This window comes from Mauremys mutica, chromosome 6 (assembly GCF_020497125.1).
Source record: "Mauremys mutica isolate MM-2020 ecotype Southern chromosome 6, ASM2049712v1, whole genome shotgun sequence".
Classification (NCBI taxonomy): domain Eukaryota; kingdom Metazoa; phylum Chordata; order Testudines; family Geoemydidae; genus Mauremys; species Mauremys mutica.
Genome location: NC_059077.1, coordinates 21,248,157 through 21,264,483, shown reverse-complemented (window position 1 = coordinate 21,264,483; position 16,327 = coordinate 21,248,157). Strand labels below are relative to the sequence as shown.

The 16,327-nt window shown below is 43.7% G+C and overlaps 1 protein-coding gene across 3 annotated transcripts in view; it reads left to right on the top strand.

Moving 5' to 3' along the window:
- CCBE1 (collagen and calcium binding EGF domains 1) overlaps window positions 1-16,327 on the top strand; it is a 195,248-nt gene that overhangs the window by 166,113 nt on the left and 12,808 nt on the right. For 2 of the 3 annotated variants that reach the window (XM_045022473.1, XM_045022472.1), the window contains 3 exons: window positions 3,058-3,192; window positions 3,920-4,057; window positions 11,119-11,225. In XM_045022473.1, the coding sequence (XP_044878408.1) occupies window positions 3,058-3,192; window positions 3,920-4,057; window positions 11,119-11,225 (380 nt within the window). Of the gene's footprint in view, window positions 1-2,299; window positions 2,403-3,057; window positions 3,193-3,919; window positions 4,058-11,118; window positions 11,226-16,327 lie in introns of those variants that run through there. The other variant, XM_045022474.1, reaches the window with a different exon arrangement.

Genomic DNA, 16,327 nt, shown 5'->3' with positions numbered 1-16,327 from the left:
CGGGGGTTTCCAATGACATATTACGTGATACCTTTTAGATACAGATTATAAACATAGTGAGTTGAGGCACACTGAATAGATCAGGCCCGCTGAAACACATTACCTGATATGCCACAACTCCCCTTCCTATTTCTCTGCCTCTCCCCCTTTAAGAGAGCTTCTCCCCTCCCCGCCTCCTGGCTTGCATATACTGGTTCAAGCAGGGTTTTTCCAGAGGCTAGGAACAAAGAAAGGGCTTTTGGAATAAAAGGATGAGCTTGAACTGACAAAGGGCCTTCCTTTGATTCAACGAGCGAACAGGGTCCTCTGTCCAAGGGGGGGTGGGTCCCAACCCTTGCCTCAGGGTTGGAAAGACTTCGGCTTACTGGGACCCCATAGGACTGATGGGTGGCCTCTGGGTAAGCTTTTCCTATGTATATGGGAACTTTCATTGATTTTTACGTTTTTTCTGTAATGCTTTTACTCTAAGAATAAAAGTATTTTGCTGTATGAAGACTGGTGTACACTGCTGTAGCCCCTGAAGAAAGGTTAACCACAGGGACCAGACGTTGGTCAGACCTGCTGGGGAAATCACAATGAGGTGCAGAGGGGTGACAAGCCTCAACCCCCCGGTCTGGAGGGAGAGAGGTGCAGCGCTCTGTCTGACAAAAGTGATGGTTGAGAGCCTGAGACCTTCAGAGGGTGCCCTCAAGAAAGACCAGGAGTGGGGGCAAAGCGCAGTTAAGTCTGAAACTGTGACAGGGTTTAACCTGCATTGCCACCTGTCAGTAATTTGTTATGACATTTGATCTTTTGGAAAATTCAGCAATTCACAAGGTGGCTGCCAGTCACTGGTATGAATCAGAATATTTCTTCAATAAGTTTGGAAGTATGGTATACACGCAAAGAGTGTTGGAATGTTGGCAAAAGCATTTAGATTTTACTTAGATTTACATTTTCTTAAGTTGCAAGCGTTTGGGGGCAGGGATAGTCTTTTTGTCCTGTGTTTGTACAGTGCCTGATGCAGTGAGGTCCTGGACCATGATTTCAGCTCCGTGGTGCCAAAATAATACAAGCAACAATTAAAAATAATATATTTTTTAAAAGGTTAAAAACAATGGACTGGCCCTTTTATAAACTCGGAATTAAACGTTTAGAAGGTTTTTTTTTAAATGATATAAAGCAATATTGTCATGAATTTTGATATAAACTCTAAGGGCCTGCAACAGTGCTTATCCAGACTTGCTTTGGCCCGGCCACTGTCTCCGTTTCCCCTTCTTCTCCAGCTAATCAACCTTCTCACTGAGGGAAAGTCTTTACTGCAGAGTTAACTTGTGTGATTGGCAGCTGGGTCTAAGCACCCTTGTTAGCCTCGCCAGGGCATTACCATCCAGACTCTAAAGCCCTACCTAAATCATTGTGTCCTCTCTGGTACTGCACTCACCTGTATATGTCTGTAGCAGGGTGGCCCCTGCTCCTGCTGTGAGGGGTTTAAAAGTGGCCTGGCAGGGCTTGAGAGCAACTGCTCTCAAGGCTGGGCTGATTGAGGAAGTGGCTGCAGCTGGGGCCACGCCCCAAACTGAGCCACAGGCCTTATAAAAAAGGCCAGGGAAGCCAGAAGCCCAGACAGTCTTCCTCTGCCTGAAGAGGAAGAAGGGTCTGGCTGCAGGGACTATAGGCAAGGTACCTAGGGTGAAGCAGGGCTGGGGAAAGGCTGAGGAGCTAGGGAGCTCCAGCCTAGAAAGCCCCAGGCTGCGGCCTAGCGAAGGGCCAACTGGTACTGGGGGTTGCAGAGGGCAGCCCAGGGGTAGGCCAAGGCAGCAGGTCCAAACCCCTTTGCCTGTGATGAGTAGGCTGATACTGCAGTCTGCCCCAGAGTGTGGGGCTAGACAATGACTGTCAGTAGCCAATACTGAGGCAAGGTGGGGATAGAGGGTGAGGGTTCCCTGAGAAGGGGAGACCCTAAGAGAAGGGGGTTACTGCTAGGGGGCAGCACCCCATGTGAAAGGGCACTGGGTCCAGGGAGGGACACGGGGGCCAGAAGACAGGTGGATCACCAGCCTGCAGAGGGCGCTCCAGCGCTGGACAGAGCTAATTCCCGGAGTCACCAGCAGGAGGCGCCGCGGGGGTGGGTCCGACCCGTCTACAATGTCACTCAGACTTCTGGGGGCATAGCCCATGGATCTTAGTGCTGTGGTCAGATGAGCCGCTCTGTAATCCTTTCCCAGTGAATTGTGGGAGAATTTGTCTATGCTTCTGAGCTTCGGGGAAGGTACTGGATGACTATCATCACTGGCGTGATTTAGCCTGCATCCTCACTGCAAAGTGAATGCTTACCAGCCCGAATGAAAACTTCACTTGGGCTTCAGCCTACACCCGCAGGGGGCCAGCTGGCCCAGGTGGAAAAGCTCCACTACACTCCGGTAAGAGGGTAGGCATCAGATGCTAGTCTGTACATTTATATTTTTAGAAACGGTGATACCTTATTAACCATGTGCTCTTTGCTTAGGGAGTTAGGGTTGGTTTGGTGCAGGTAATGTGTTTATTTTAACTAACTTTTCTCTCTGAAACGTTTTCTCGATGTATTTGCAACAGAATTATCCGTAAGCTATTGTATTGTATATTACACAGCAGCTGTTGCTTCTGTCACTTGTGAATTTGGGGAGGGGAAAAAAAGCAAATTACTCTTATGCAACTAATATTTCCCTGAGAATAATTACTAATTCTGTGCAACCAAAGCAGCATATTAATTATTTTATTATATTGTCACACCTAGGAGCTTCATTTGTGCTAGGATCCCATAGTGCAAGGTGCTGGTACAAACACAAAGAAAGTGCCCCTTTCTTAAATTATTAGTCCTCTAGAAAAGCTGTGACAAGGAATTATAATTCCCCAATAAAACATCAGTTACATTTTGTGACAATCTCACTTGTGTTTCTTCCATCTGCTGTGATAATGTAGCAGGACTTTGTTAATGAACAATAACATAGGCTGAGATAAAACATCAAATGATATGGTTGTCCTAAACACATGGGCCTGCAATCAATGTTTCCCTTAAGCACACTTTTCTCTCTTTAGACTACGATGTGTGTGCAGAAGCTCCGTGTGAACAGCAATGCACAGATAACTTTGGACGTGTCCTTTGTACATGTTATCCTGGATATCGGTATGACCGGGAGAGACACAGGAACAGAGAGAAACCCTACTGCCTAGGTGGGTATGAAGAACATGTCAAATTTATCTTTGGTAAAGGCTGTGTCCTGCTACAGGCAGAATTTTCAATTTTTTAGAAATTCTTCAAAGAAGAAGCTGATTGGTGCTAGACCCTTTCCTCTTAACTTGTGTGATTGGCAGCTGGGTCTAAGCACCCTTCTTAGCCTCGCCAGGGCGTTACCATCCAGACTCTAAAGCTCTATCTTCCTTCATTCTTTTAGTATGAGTATGCTTTTAATTGATCTGAGTAAATAGCTGTATAAGTCCCCTCCCCCATGCAGTCTCTGAGCAGCATTCAAGGTCTTTGGCAATGAAACAGGGCAAGATTCTCGCATCAAACTGAAAACCAGAGAAATGATGTTAAATTATTAAAGCAAACCTCTGAGGTTCAATTCAGATTGTAACTCCTAATTCAGGGATTTATACCACTCCCAGATAACTCAAAAGCGCTGCCTTGCATGGGTGAGTATTCATGTGAACCAAGGTTTGCAGGATCAAGTTTTGATGCAAAGACCTGTCAAGTGGTGGTCATGTGTAAAGGGCCATGCATGTTAATAATTATAATACAGTTGGCGTGAAGCTGTGGCCCAGGCCCCCTGAAGTCCTGTGGTTGCTTGACCATTCATTCAGAATCCCTTCTGATAATGGAACCCTTAAGGGAAATATCTTATTTGATCTCTGAACCTCTGTAACTTTTGGGGAATTCTCAACGTTTGTTCAACTTCAGATATCGATGAGTGTGCCACAAGCAATGAGACTCTCTGCTCTCAAATCTGTGTCAACACCATTGGCAGTTACAGATGCGAATGTCATGAAGGCTATATCCGGGAAGATGATGGGAGGACTTGCACCAAAGGAGACAAAGGTATATACTAGCGTGCAGTAATATCCTGGGCCAAATATAGCCCAAGAAAACTGACCCATCATAGAGAGGGAGCTGTGGAAATGTAATACAGCCAATGCCAAATTCAGGTGCCCTGGCATAACAGAACTTAATTTGGCCCATTGGCTGAGATTACTAAAAAGCAAGTGAACAATCCAAAGGCTGTACCATGCTTCCATAGTCCTCTGTCCATGGTGCTCCTAGGGACAGTCACTGTCTAGAAAACCCCTATGGTTTCTGTGAAAACCCCTATGGTTCCCAGTAATCTGTGATTGCTCTTTGTAGCTCTGGTCTCCCATTGAACAGGGGCTCCACAGGGTTTTGGGACTAGCCTCTCACTGTCTGTTCTGCAGGGGGGCAAAATACACTGCCCTCTGGCTGATGGCATGTTTGGGAAGAAAACCCCTGTAGGAGAACCTCTTGGTGATTTCCTCTCCTTTAGCCATGGGAGGGGGCAACCAGGTATTGTCTCATGATGTGATCCATAGAGAAGATATTTGTACCTCATTCGGTTAGGGTGACCATACAGCAAATGTGAAAAATCAGGACAGGGGGTGGGAGGTAATAGGAGCCTATATATTAAAAAAAAAAGACTATCCCTATAAAATTGGGACATCTGGTCACCCTACATTCGGTGGACTTGAAATAGTGTTGATAAAAATATTTTTACATTCATGGCAAACCTAGGTTCTCATCAACTAGACCACTATGTAATAATGTAAAACATCTACGTGAGCATAAGTCTTTTACTGCCCCTGAGATACTGTACTCTTGTGTTCGTTCCTAGGGCAATTCCCGTGGCTTGTTCTGGAAGTACCTTTTCCCTGTAATTAGCATTAAATGAACTGTCATGTCTGCATGTGAGAGGAGTGCAAATGAAAAGCTAATATTTTGAAGCATGTGGAAAACATTCTCCCTGGAGGGGAAGAGTGGGTGAATAACGAATCTTGCTCTTATTACTTAATTTAGGCCACTTTGTCTGAAACACATAAAATACTTGCAGCTAACATAATAATAATAAGCCAAATCCAATTTATACAGGCGTAACTAAGAATAGAATTTAGTCCAGTGTGGGATCTCACTTAGAGGGAAAATGAGCCAGATTCTGACCTCCATAAAGCCAAAATCACTTAAGTGGATTTAGACTGTATTTACAGACTGAGGCCAATGACATTAGCAGATGGCCCAATGTTAGAACTTTTGAGCTTTCAGGCAGACACCAAAATCGTACCTGGAGATTCAACTTATGTTTTAATAATCTAAATCAGTAGGCTAAATTCCATCTGTGACTAGAGCTCTTGAATTCCATGGCACTGAAGTTAATTGCATGGCACTGTTGCAACAGAGATCAGAATTTGTTCCAATAAATATAGAATGTTGAGCTTTTGGGCTTTGTTTTGTTTTATTTGAACATTGGTATTAAATATAAAAGTGTTTGCCATCATCCAATGCCTTTAAATTAATAAAGTTTGGGATAATTTAAGTCAACCACAGATATAAAAAGTTAGCAACAGAGGAAATAAAAGAAAAACTGAAAACATTTTTTGATGAACAATAGGTTACAGTTGGTTCACCTGTTAATGACTGAAAGTACATTTTATATCACTGACTCTTCCAAACCCCAGCTGGACAATAGGCACAAAGATTTTGTAATTTTTATTTGTCCCATTGAAAACATGTATCTGGAGCATCCCAGTAATCTGTGATTGCTCTTTGTAGCTTTAAAACATTTCTAATTGTTTCATTTATAAAGATGTCATTAACGAAACATGTGTGTGGTCACTAATACCCTTGCAGATATTTTTATAATTAACATTTCCTCTGTAGTTCAAGCTTTCTGACAGAGGAATGTCCATAGCAGTCAGGATTACTGACTGTTCAAAATATTCTAGGCATTTGTAAATGAACTTCAACTATCTTCAAAGAGCAGTTTGTAACACAATTTTCTTTTCACTATAATCCATGTCTCCTGTGTGGTGTAGGACACCATCTCTCAAACAGTTACCAGCAGCAGTTGGAGAGGCAGCACACAGAATCTAAGGGCTACATTCTGCTCTGTTACACCAGTGTAAATCTAGAATAATTTCACTGATTTCAGATCTAAATGAGAGCAGAATTTGGCCTTAGCTATTTTTTCATTAAGCACACTAGCCTGCAAAATACTGGCCAGAATGCAGAACAAGAAGATTTTCAGCAGCTGACTTCTAGGTCTATAAATTATGTGCCACCTTGTGGTAAATGTAAGTTCCTGCACCATTATAAAACAGCAACACATTTAAGTTGTAATAACCTTATATAGAACTACAGTAGAGTCGCATTATATTGGTCGCTGGAACACTAAGCCAGATTTTCTGATAATATTTTGTATGAGACAACATAAAAACAGACAAATTTGACATCTCACCATAATTCCAAATATAACATACCTTACACAGAGAGTTAATAATAATGTGTTTCCTCTGCAATGCCAGAAGAATTACACTCTTTGGCCCTATCCTACTAGCAGTGGATTGGATTAAATATGTTGAAGATTTGTACATCAGGCACCAAAAGGGGCTGCATCCGTGCTGCTTCAGCAATCATTTTTCATATTACAGAGACAATACAGTTACACACTCAAAAGAGGACAAACTAAACCTTCTCTGCAGTCTGAGCCCAGATAATACAACACAGATGATAAGCTAAACAATCTCTGTGCAAAGAATGCATTCAGGACAGCTCCCTGTAGAGATCTCCTCCTGGCAGTATCTCTCTCTCTTCCAGCATAAGCAAGATCGTGACTTCCAGCATATGCTAAGGAAACATACTGCCTCTCCAAGCAGTTTTCTTATCAATAGCAGCTGCAGGGCTCACCAGTAACGAGGTAAAAGGCTCTGAAGAAGGCCAACAAAACATCATGTGAGCTGAACTTAATTGTTTGTACTGTAGGAGGCCCTATAAGATGGGACAGGTTCAAAGGGACTCTGTCAAGTTTTATACAATGAAAACCATTTATTTAAACAACCCACTGAAGTGTTGGTGAACCCTGGGGTTGCCAAGATTTACTCTGCCTGAATTCAGTATCTGCACCAATGATGACTGCCTCAGAATCTCATTGCTTCCTTGACCAATGGGCATGACCCAGACGGATTCTGGTTCTATTCAGAAGTGGACACATTCTAGATCTGATGTCTGGGATCACAAGGTAGTGATGGATGACTGTTTTCATGGTCAGAACATCACCTCCCTTTGGTGTAAATCAGAGGAATCCTGGCTTGCACAAGTTGGGAAGCAGAAGTAGGGAGATATCTTATCCCTGTTCTCACCAGCGAGTTGGATTTTGTTTTGATGGTCACAGAGACTAATGGATCCAACTGGATTCACACAATTCTCTGCAGCACGATCCTTTCCAACTATTAGACCACCTCACTGGTAGCCGCAGTCAACTATTATAACCATATTTTGTTGATCACAGGCCTTTGCTCTACATCAGTTGTACTGATGAACTGGATTATATATTAGAATTAGGGGCGAATTCGGTGTTTCTTATACTCCACTCAGTCCCACTGGTTCCAATGGGATTGCATGGGGTTTAAAGACAGCGGAGAAATCTGGCAGTTTTTTCTCTATGACTGTTGTTGCTTTCAGCAACGTTTCTCAACACAGTCCAGTCATCGGGGGCGGGGGGTGGAGGGAGGATGAACTCATTGGGATAAAATAAAAATTGAAAGGGACTTTGGTTTAATACTTGTTCCAAACCAACATTTTTACTGTAGTTTAAAAACAGACAAGCCTAATTATCTTTTTATTTTTAAAATGATGCATGCCTCTGCAATTCCTGCTTTTGTCTAGAAATACTGGCATCAAAATATTCACATTTTTAAAAAGATGTTGAAAAGTTGGGAGAAGGTGCAGAATTTGAGGTCTGGAAAAAAATGCCTTGCAGGGAAAGACTGAAAGAGCTCAGTCTGTTTAGCTGATCAAAAAGAAGATGAAGAGGTGACTTGATTTCTGTGTATAAGTACTTTCACAGGAAGAAAACTTTGGCGATTGAAAGGCTCTTTAATCTAGCAGAGAAAGGCATAGCAAGAACCATTGGCTGGACATTAAAGTCAGACGCATTCAAATGGAAAACAAGGCACAAATTTATAACTGTGCAATGGAACAAACTACCAAGAGAGGTGGTGGATTCTCCATCTTTTGATGTCTTCGGATTAAGACTAGGTGCCTTTCTCAAGTATATGCTTTAGCCAGACACAAGTTATTGGGCTGAGCACAGGGGGTAACTGGGTGAATTTTATGGCCTGTATTATTCAGGAGGTCAGTCTAGATGATGTAATAATCCCTTCTGGTCTTAAATCTATGAATCTGTGGAGAATATGATGGGGGAAGCTGTTCTCCTGGTGTTACCATCTAGGAAGCACTGGAAAGCTCACAAAGAAGCCTGGTATTTCAAGCCAAAAAAAGGACTGAATAAAATTCAGAGGAGTATTTGAGGGATGTTCCAGTGCCCAATGCAATCAGTGAAAAGATTCCTATTGGCTACCGTGAGTGTTAGATGAGGCACTTGAAAAGCATATGAGTGCTTAGATGCTTGTCTGAATCTCCTAATCTTTTGACTATTCATCGCTAATTCTGATACCCTTAATACTGATGATCAGCTAACTTTACCTCCTCTTTATCATTTTCCTCTTCGTGCTTTAGGACAATGAAGTACGGGTTTGGGGCACGTTTCTGATCTGACATGCCAAGATAAGAAAAATAAACCTCTCTCTCTTAAAGGCAGAACTGCTTGTTGCAGTGGATCCCAAAAGGCTTCCTGGATGTGGAGTCTGGTAGAATAATCCTACAGAAAAATCAATTGGCTGTGAAGCTGTATTAGTATCCTGGTGTATTACTAAGGTTAAGATTCTGTCATGGGTATTTTCAGTAAAAGTCAGGTACAGGTCGTGGGCAATAAACAAAAATTCACAGAAGCTCACAACCTGTCTCTGTTTCCGTGGTCCCAAGGCTGGCTGCAGCACTGCTCCGGCGGCCGCAGGGCAGACGGCAGGTCACCTGTTCCAGCGGTTCCCCCTAGCTGCTGTTCTGATGGCCTGGGGGCTGGTTGCCAGCCAGCTGTTCTGGCGTCCACTGCTCTAGCAGCCCCAGTGCTGATCGCTGGCCAGCTGTTGTGGTGGCCCCTGGGGTGACCTCTGGTCAGTTGTTCGGCAACCCAGAGTGGCCACCTGTCAGCTGTTCTGGTAGCCACTGCTCCAGCCCTGGTCCAGAAAAAGTCATGGAGGTCCCAGAATGTCACAGAACCTGTGACCTCTGCGACAGAATTGTATCCTTATGTATTACAGAAGAACATAGTGAAATTTGAACAAAGGGGAATGATGTGAATTTTTTTACATTGGACAGAGTAAATATATATATAACCAAAAGTCAAGTCCTTAATACTGTACTAAAAGAAAGCCTGTTTGTATTGTGACAGGGTCAGGCCAGATGGCTACAGGAGAGTGAAAGAAGGCAGATATATTAGCCCCAGGTTAAGTAGGTCCCCTTTCCCTGAGTAAGGTAACAGGGAAGGTTCCAGAACAATCAGGAGCTTTCTGGAAACAATTAAGGCAGACAGGCTGATTAGAACACCTGCAGCCAATAAAGAAGCTGCTAGAATCAATCAAGGCAGGCTAATCAGGGCACCTAGGTTTAAAAAGGAGCTCACTTCAGGTGCACGTGTGAGGCACTGGGAGCAAGAGGAGCTAAGAGGGTGTGCTGCTGGAGGACTGAGAAGTACAAGCGTTATCAGACACCAAGAGGAAGGTCCGGTGGTGAGGATAAAGAAGGTGTTTGGAGGAGGCCATGGGGAAGTAGCCCAGGGAGTTGTAGCTGTCATGCAGCTGTTACAGGAGACACTATAAACAGCTGCAGTCCACAGGGCCCTGGGCTGGAACCTGGAGTAGAGGGCAGGCGCAGGTTCCCCCCAAACCTCCCAACTCCTGATCAGACACAAGAGGAGTTGACCCGGACTGTGGATTCTACCAGAGGGGAAGATCTCTGAGGCGAGCAAATCTGCCAATAAGCGCAGGACCCACCAAGGTAGAGGAGGAACTTTGTCACAGTATCTAGTGTTGCAGTTTTATTTTTCAAAAGCACATTTATGAAAACATGACCCAAGCAATTATATTAAAGTTTGTTTTCAAATGGGCAAGTATAACACAATAGCTAAGTGTGCTGCTGCTGGTCCATTTAGAGGCAAACAGCCTATTATTGCTACTAGAGTTCCTCCATTAACTCCAGTAGTAGAAATCTGTACCATGATTCTGAAGGTCCAGAGTTTGAACCCTACTATTGGCTCTTGTGGCTGATCATTACGCAAGCTGCATATGGGACAACTATTAAAACAATAATTTTGTTTGTGCTGCTAAAGTGATTAGCACTGTGTGAGGCCAACAATAATAAGGTTGCAATGCCTATTTTCAGGGTTATTCTGCAGATGCCGCAACAGATTCATTCCTACATACCTAACGGTTATAGTGACCTTTTCTCTAACTTGGCTGTAAACTTTTACCACGAATCCCAATTCTCAGCCCTGTTCGCTCTTGCAGCTCCATTGCACAGCAGAATAATCTGTGCTGATAAAGACCGGTTGTGTGTAAATTGAATAAGACTGTCACGTTGCATGGGGGCTGAGTGTAATTCACAGTGTATGAAAAGTGGCCGTTGGAGGGGATTGTAAATCATTTCAGATCTATAGGGCTGGCCTAGTGTAAATGCAGAGATGAAAGTACAAGTGTAAACATTTTCAGATATAAAAAAGGAAAAGGGCATTTAGGACTATTAACTGGAAACAGCTGCGTTTAAAATGTGGGCTGCCTCTGTGAAATTGCTCAGCCTTACATTGTGATTCATAATTGAAAAGTTGGTAATGGCATGAGCCTCTCTTCCTTTCACACTATTGGGTAGTCTCAAAACCTCAAAGGCTGTTCTATGGCACAGTAGCTTTTGCAACTGCTGTATGCTTTTCTTTCCTTTGGGTTTTCTGCCCTTTTAAAATGTATTGGAAATTTTTTTAATTTTAGCTGGGCTTTCTGAGAAGGCTGACAACGTGGTGAAAGCAGGAACCTGTTGTGCCTCTTGTAAGGAATTTCACCAGATAAAGCAGACGGTTTTACAACTAAAACAAAAGGTACAAACATTTTGTCAGTCCCATCGTTACGTTATACATTTTAACAGTATAATTAGAGACTAGAAACAGCCGCAGTTCTTCCTAGGGTCAGGCTTGACAAAGCCCTGGCTGGGATGATTTAGTTGGGGATTGGTCCTGCTTTGAGCAGGGGGTTGGACTAGATGACCTCCTGAGGTCCCTTCCAAGCCTGATATTCTATGATTCTATGATTTCTTAGAGGGTAACTTTAAACATACCAGTGTTGATGAATCACAGCCACATGAGGCTTGTGTTCATGAAATTGAGTATAAAGTTTTAAAATCATGTGTGAATGGCAGCAATTGCTATTCCACTGACCTCATCCGAACAGATTGCTAATCATATCAAATTCAGTGGTAGCTTTGAGATATGGACAGATGCCCACCGTGGGCTAGGATAAGACCATGAAATCCAGTTCCACTTACAAGGGTTTGAACCCAGCAGTGTTGACAAGCTGCGTCATCTTTTCCCCTTTAATTCCTTCCAAATACACAACATTTAATGAGAACAGCTTATAAAATAGCAATGCTGGCTGTAAACAAACAACGTGAGCCTACACAGAACAGGTATAGCCAGTACAAATGTAGTTTTGTCAAAGTGAAACCTTTTACAGGAACCAGGGCTGGCTCCAGGCACCAGTGGAGGAAGCAAGTGCTGGGGTGGCACATGCTAAGGGGTGGCATTCTGTCCATTCTTGAGGCAGCACAGTCCAGGCTTTTTCTTTTTTTTCTGCTTTGGCAGTTCGGGCGGCAGTTCCAGTGGCTTTTTTTTTTCTTTTTTTTTTCGCTTGGGGTGATAAAAATGGTAGAGCCGCTCCTGGCAGGAACATGTCAATTTCAACTACATTTTGGTGGAAGGAGGTCTAAGTGATTCATTTTGACTTTCTCCTTACATTTTGGTAATATTCATTTGGACTTTCCTGTTTCATTTTATTTCATTTCCACTTTTCTATTTTAATATTCTAATTTTAATATGTTATTTTTTTTATTTTGCAATCTGACATTATTGAAACAAAACGTTTTGATGGTTTAGAAGGAAAATTTTTAGGCATTTCTGTTGTGTGGGAAAGTTGGAAAGTTTAGCTTTTCTTTCTGATTCGGAACTACACATTTTGAAATGTTGCCGTTTCCCACAGAACAGAAATTCCATTTTCCAAGCAGCTCTCGTTAGAAGTAATATTAATTTAATGAGAACAGCTTATAAAATAGCAATGCTGGCTGTAAACAAACAACATTAAAGAAAATGACAAGTCATTGTGTGCTACTATGTGCAACTATTTACAGTACATATGGCTCTTTGAATGGGCTGGTTGCCCAGTTATTTGTTCCCAATTTATTTGTTCCCAATTGAGAAACCTGGCATCAAATCCTGTACTAAGTATCCTGCTCTCAGATTTGGTGGGTATTGTAAACACTTAAGCTTGTGTGCTTATCTCCATTGGTAATTAAGTTTTGTCTATAGCAGGGGTAGGCAATGGCACATGAGCTGATTTTCAGTGGCACTCACACTGCCCGGGTCCTGGCCATCGGCCATGGCTCTGCATTTTAATTTAATTTTAAATGAAGCATCTTAAATATTTTAAAAACCTTATTTACTTTACATATAACAATAGTTTAGTTATATATTATAGACTTATAGAAAGAGACCTTCTAAAACGTTAAAATGTATTACTGTCACATGAAACCTTAAATTAGAGTGAATAAATGAAGACTCAGCACATCACTTCTGAAAGGTTGCAGACCCCTGGTCTATAGCAAAATATACTGGCTGATCAGGAGTGACTTTCTGGACTTAGAATTGTTTTACGAGAATAAGGTACGTATGCATGGAGGAAAAGATTAGCAAACAGAAAAGAAGGCCTTCTAACAGAGGCATGTACAAGAACTTTAATGCCTAGGCCCTGCCTATCTAGGTTGCCTTTATCTCATTACCCCGAGGGCATTCTGCACCAAAAAATTAAAAATTCTGCACACAATATTTTAAAATTCTGCAAATTTTATTTGTCAAATAAGTGTGGAGGGTCCAGCATGGCATTGGGAAGCACAGGCCAGTGACAGCACAAAGATGGGAGGTCACTGTACAGCTCTTCCCCAGGACACTGACTCAGCGGTGAGGCTGTACCAACCCTGACACAGCACAAGGAGCAGGCCTGCCCCAGAAACTCCTGAGGGCCCTTCCCCTCCATGCCAGGTGCACCAGGTGTGGGCAAGCAGGCTCAGCAAGGCAGGATCCAAGTGTGAAGAGGCTTAGTGTGGGGGGATCCAAGTGGGGTTGAGAGGGTTCTGTGTGGGGCAGTCTGGGTGTGAGCAGCTCAGTGAGGGATCCGGGTTGGGGTGGGATCTGGATGCAAAGGGGTTTGTTAGGGAGTTCTGGGTGCAACGGTAATGGGACCGTGCAGGGGGGTCCAGGTGAAGGTGTTTTGGGCTCAGCGGGGGGGGAAGGCTGGTCGTGGGGGGGATAGAGCTTGACAGGGGGTCTGGGTGTGGTGGGTCCAGATGCTGGGAGAGTGGAGCTCAGTGGGGTAAGGATACAGGTGCAGCTGGTTGTGGCTCAGTGGGGTGGGGAAACAGGTGCAGGTGGCTCGTCGGGGTGGGCCAGGTGCAGGGTGAGGGGGGCTCCTCTGGGGGTTCTGGGTGTGTGTGGGGAGTGAGGCTTGGTGGGAGGGTCTGGTTACGAGGTGGGTCTGGATGCATGGAGGTTGGGTGGAGGGGGGAGCAGCTCCCTGTACAATGATCCCTTCCCCTGCAGCTGAGGAACGTTGGATGCTGGAAGCAGAGGAGTGTTGGGAGTTTGCAGAGCTTTCTACCGCCGGGGAGACCCACTCCGAGATTTCTGACACAGTCCCGTATGCTGTGCGGGGGAAAAGGAAGTCCCGTCCTCCCCAGCCCAGCCAGGACTAGCAACTGAGAGTGGCGCAGGGTAGGAGCCACCAGCCGGGTCTTCCCCAGTCTTGCCCCACAGTGATTCACCTCTCTGCCAGCTGCCCTTGGCATCCAAAATATACTGCTTGGGAGGGTTGCATGACCACTCCTGTGGCTTCCCCATCAGAAAGTCATTTTTCTGCAGGGAAGCAAAGAAATCTGCGAGGGACATAAATTCTGCAGTGGCACAGAATTCTCCCAGGAGTATTTCATATAACAATCCACTACAGGCTGAGGCATCACAGATGGCAGAGCCAAGAAGTAATAGGGCTGGATCAAGACAGAGATGCCACCTTGAATGGTTTCTCCGGTGGGACTCAGTGTCACCATGATGTACTAGTGCAACACCCTGACTGCAGAGTTGTGCTGACCCTGAACCTTGCAATATTCAGGATAGCTCCAGTGAAACTGGGATGAGCAAGTTGAAGAATGCAAAACGAGTTGTCAAAATTTATAAAAAAATATATCAGTCAGCAATCCAGTGCTTGGAATCAGTGCAACATAGTACCTTATGCACATCTGCTCACCCAGACATATGTAAGCATCTTTATTAGAAATCAGTGTTACACATCAGTCCAGTCAAACCATGTCAAAATCAACTAGTCTACAGTTCTCATAGGAACCCCTCAAAGCTACAATATGTAACATGAAACACTGATGGTGTGAGGATCTTGTTTCTAGCACTAAAAATGTATCCACACAAATCTTTACACCGAGACAGAAAAAGGTAGGCTGTGAGGAAAGGTTGGATTTTGAGTTATGGAAGGAGAAAGCCAAGGTCATTTTGGACAAGTATCCCAGTCCATCCAAAGAATGAAATATGAATTAGGTCAGTGAGTGTAGTTAATCCCTAAGAGGATAACAGTTTTCAACATCAAAAACACATGGTTTGGCACCAATTTGTATAACAGGCAGTTTTTGGCTAGGAGATATACAAGTTAGTGAACTAGACCCGGGACTCACTCACTTGACATGTTTGGTGCATGTCTCAGGTCCAGCTGACTCAGTGAGGAGGCACGTGTGTATTCTGGCTTTGCAGATATGTGATTTTTTTTTTTACTTACTAAATTATTTAATAAAAAGGCTTGTTGACAGTACAAGTCTTTTTTTTTTTTACCCAGTAACAGAAGACGTTTTTATATTCTGTTCATGTCGATCCTTTACAGTTACACACATATATTCCTGTCTGGCTGTTCAGAACATAAACTGAAGAATTGGTCATTGTAATGACTATAATGAGTGGCATTTGTATAGCAAAGTAACCTCCAGGCCACAAATTGAAATAAAATCTATATTGAGGAAATTAATTAATCCATCACTCAAATGTGACCATCAATGGCGTAAAACATTCCATGCTTTTCAACAGTGCATATAAATGCTACACGGCTGCTTAGTCCAGCTGAAACTTGAGACTGGCAGAATTTTACTTACTAGTTTGAATGTATAGAGACGCTGGGTCTGAGACACCTAGAACCCTCCTGCCAAAAGTGGTAGGGAAATTTTAACGATCACAAGTGGTCAAGACTTGGTTCTAGTTCTCAGTCTAAAAGTAGCATTGTTGGCAGAATGTAGCCCCAAAACTGTGCTGGGGCATTGGTTTAATACGTACACAGAGAGAAGAATTTCATTTACAGAGTCACCACTGTCACTTCCTGCAGCATTTAGCTGGTTCTTCTATGCTTCCCAACCAAGTGGTAGCACTGCCCAAGATTACAAGCTTGTATAACCCACTGAGCAGTGCGTGTTATATATCCCTCTTATGCTTAATCCACAGAGGCTGGGGGTCTGATACAGACCCCTTCGCACAGAACCTTGTTATTTAGCTCAAGCTGTAGCAACTCATCCTTTTGGCTCAGGAGATCCAAGGTTCAACCCTTGGGTAATAGCTAAAATAGCGGCTGGCACACCTGCAATCCATAAATTAATTGATGAGGGAAATATTTTAATTTAAAGCAAAGGATAAAAGTGCAATGCCCTGCCGGCATCTGTGCTTCCTCTGGGGCTCCTGGGAAATATCCCACCCTGACCATTCAACTCCTTCCCCTTCCCAGAGTGTAAGCTGCACTTGAGTTTTGGCCTGTGCCCCAGGACAGACAAGCTAGCTGAGGTGTACAGCACCACCGCACTCGGCTGAAAGGGTGTTGTGTGTGGACGGGAGCCAGA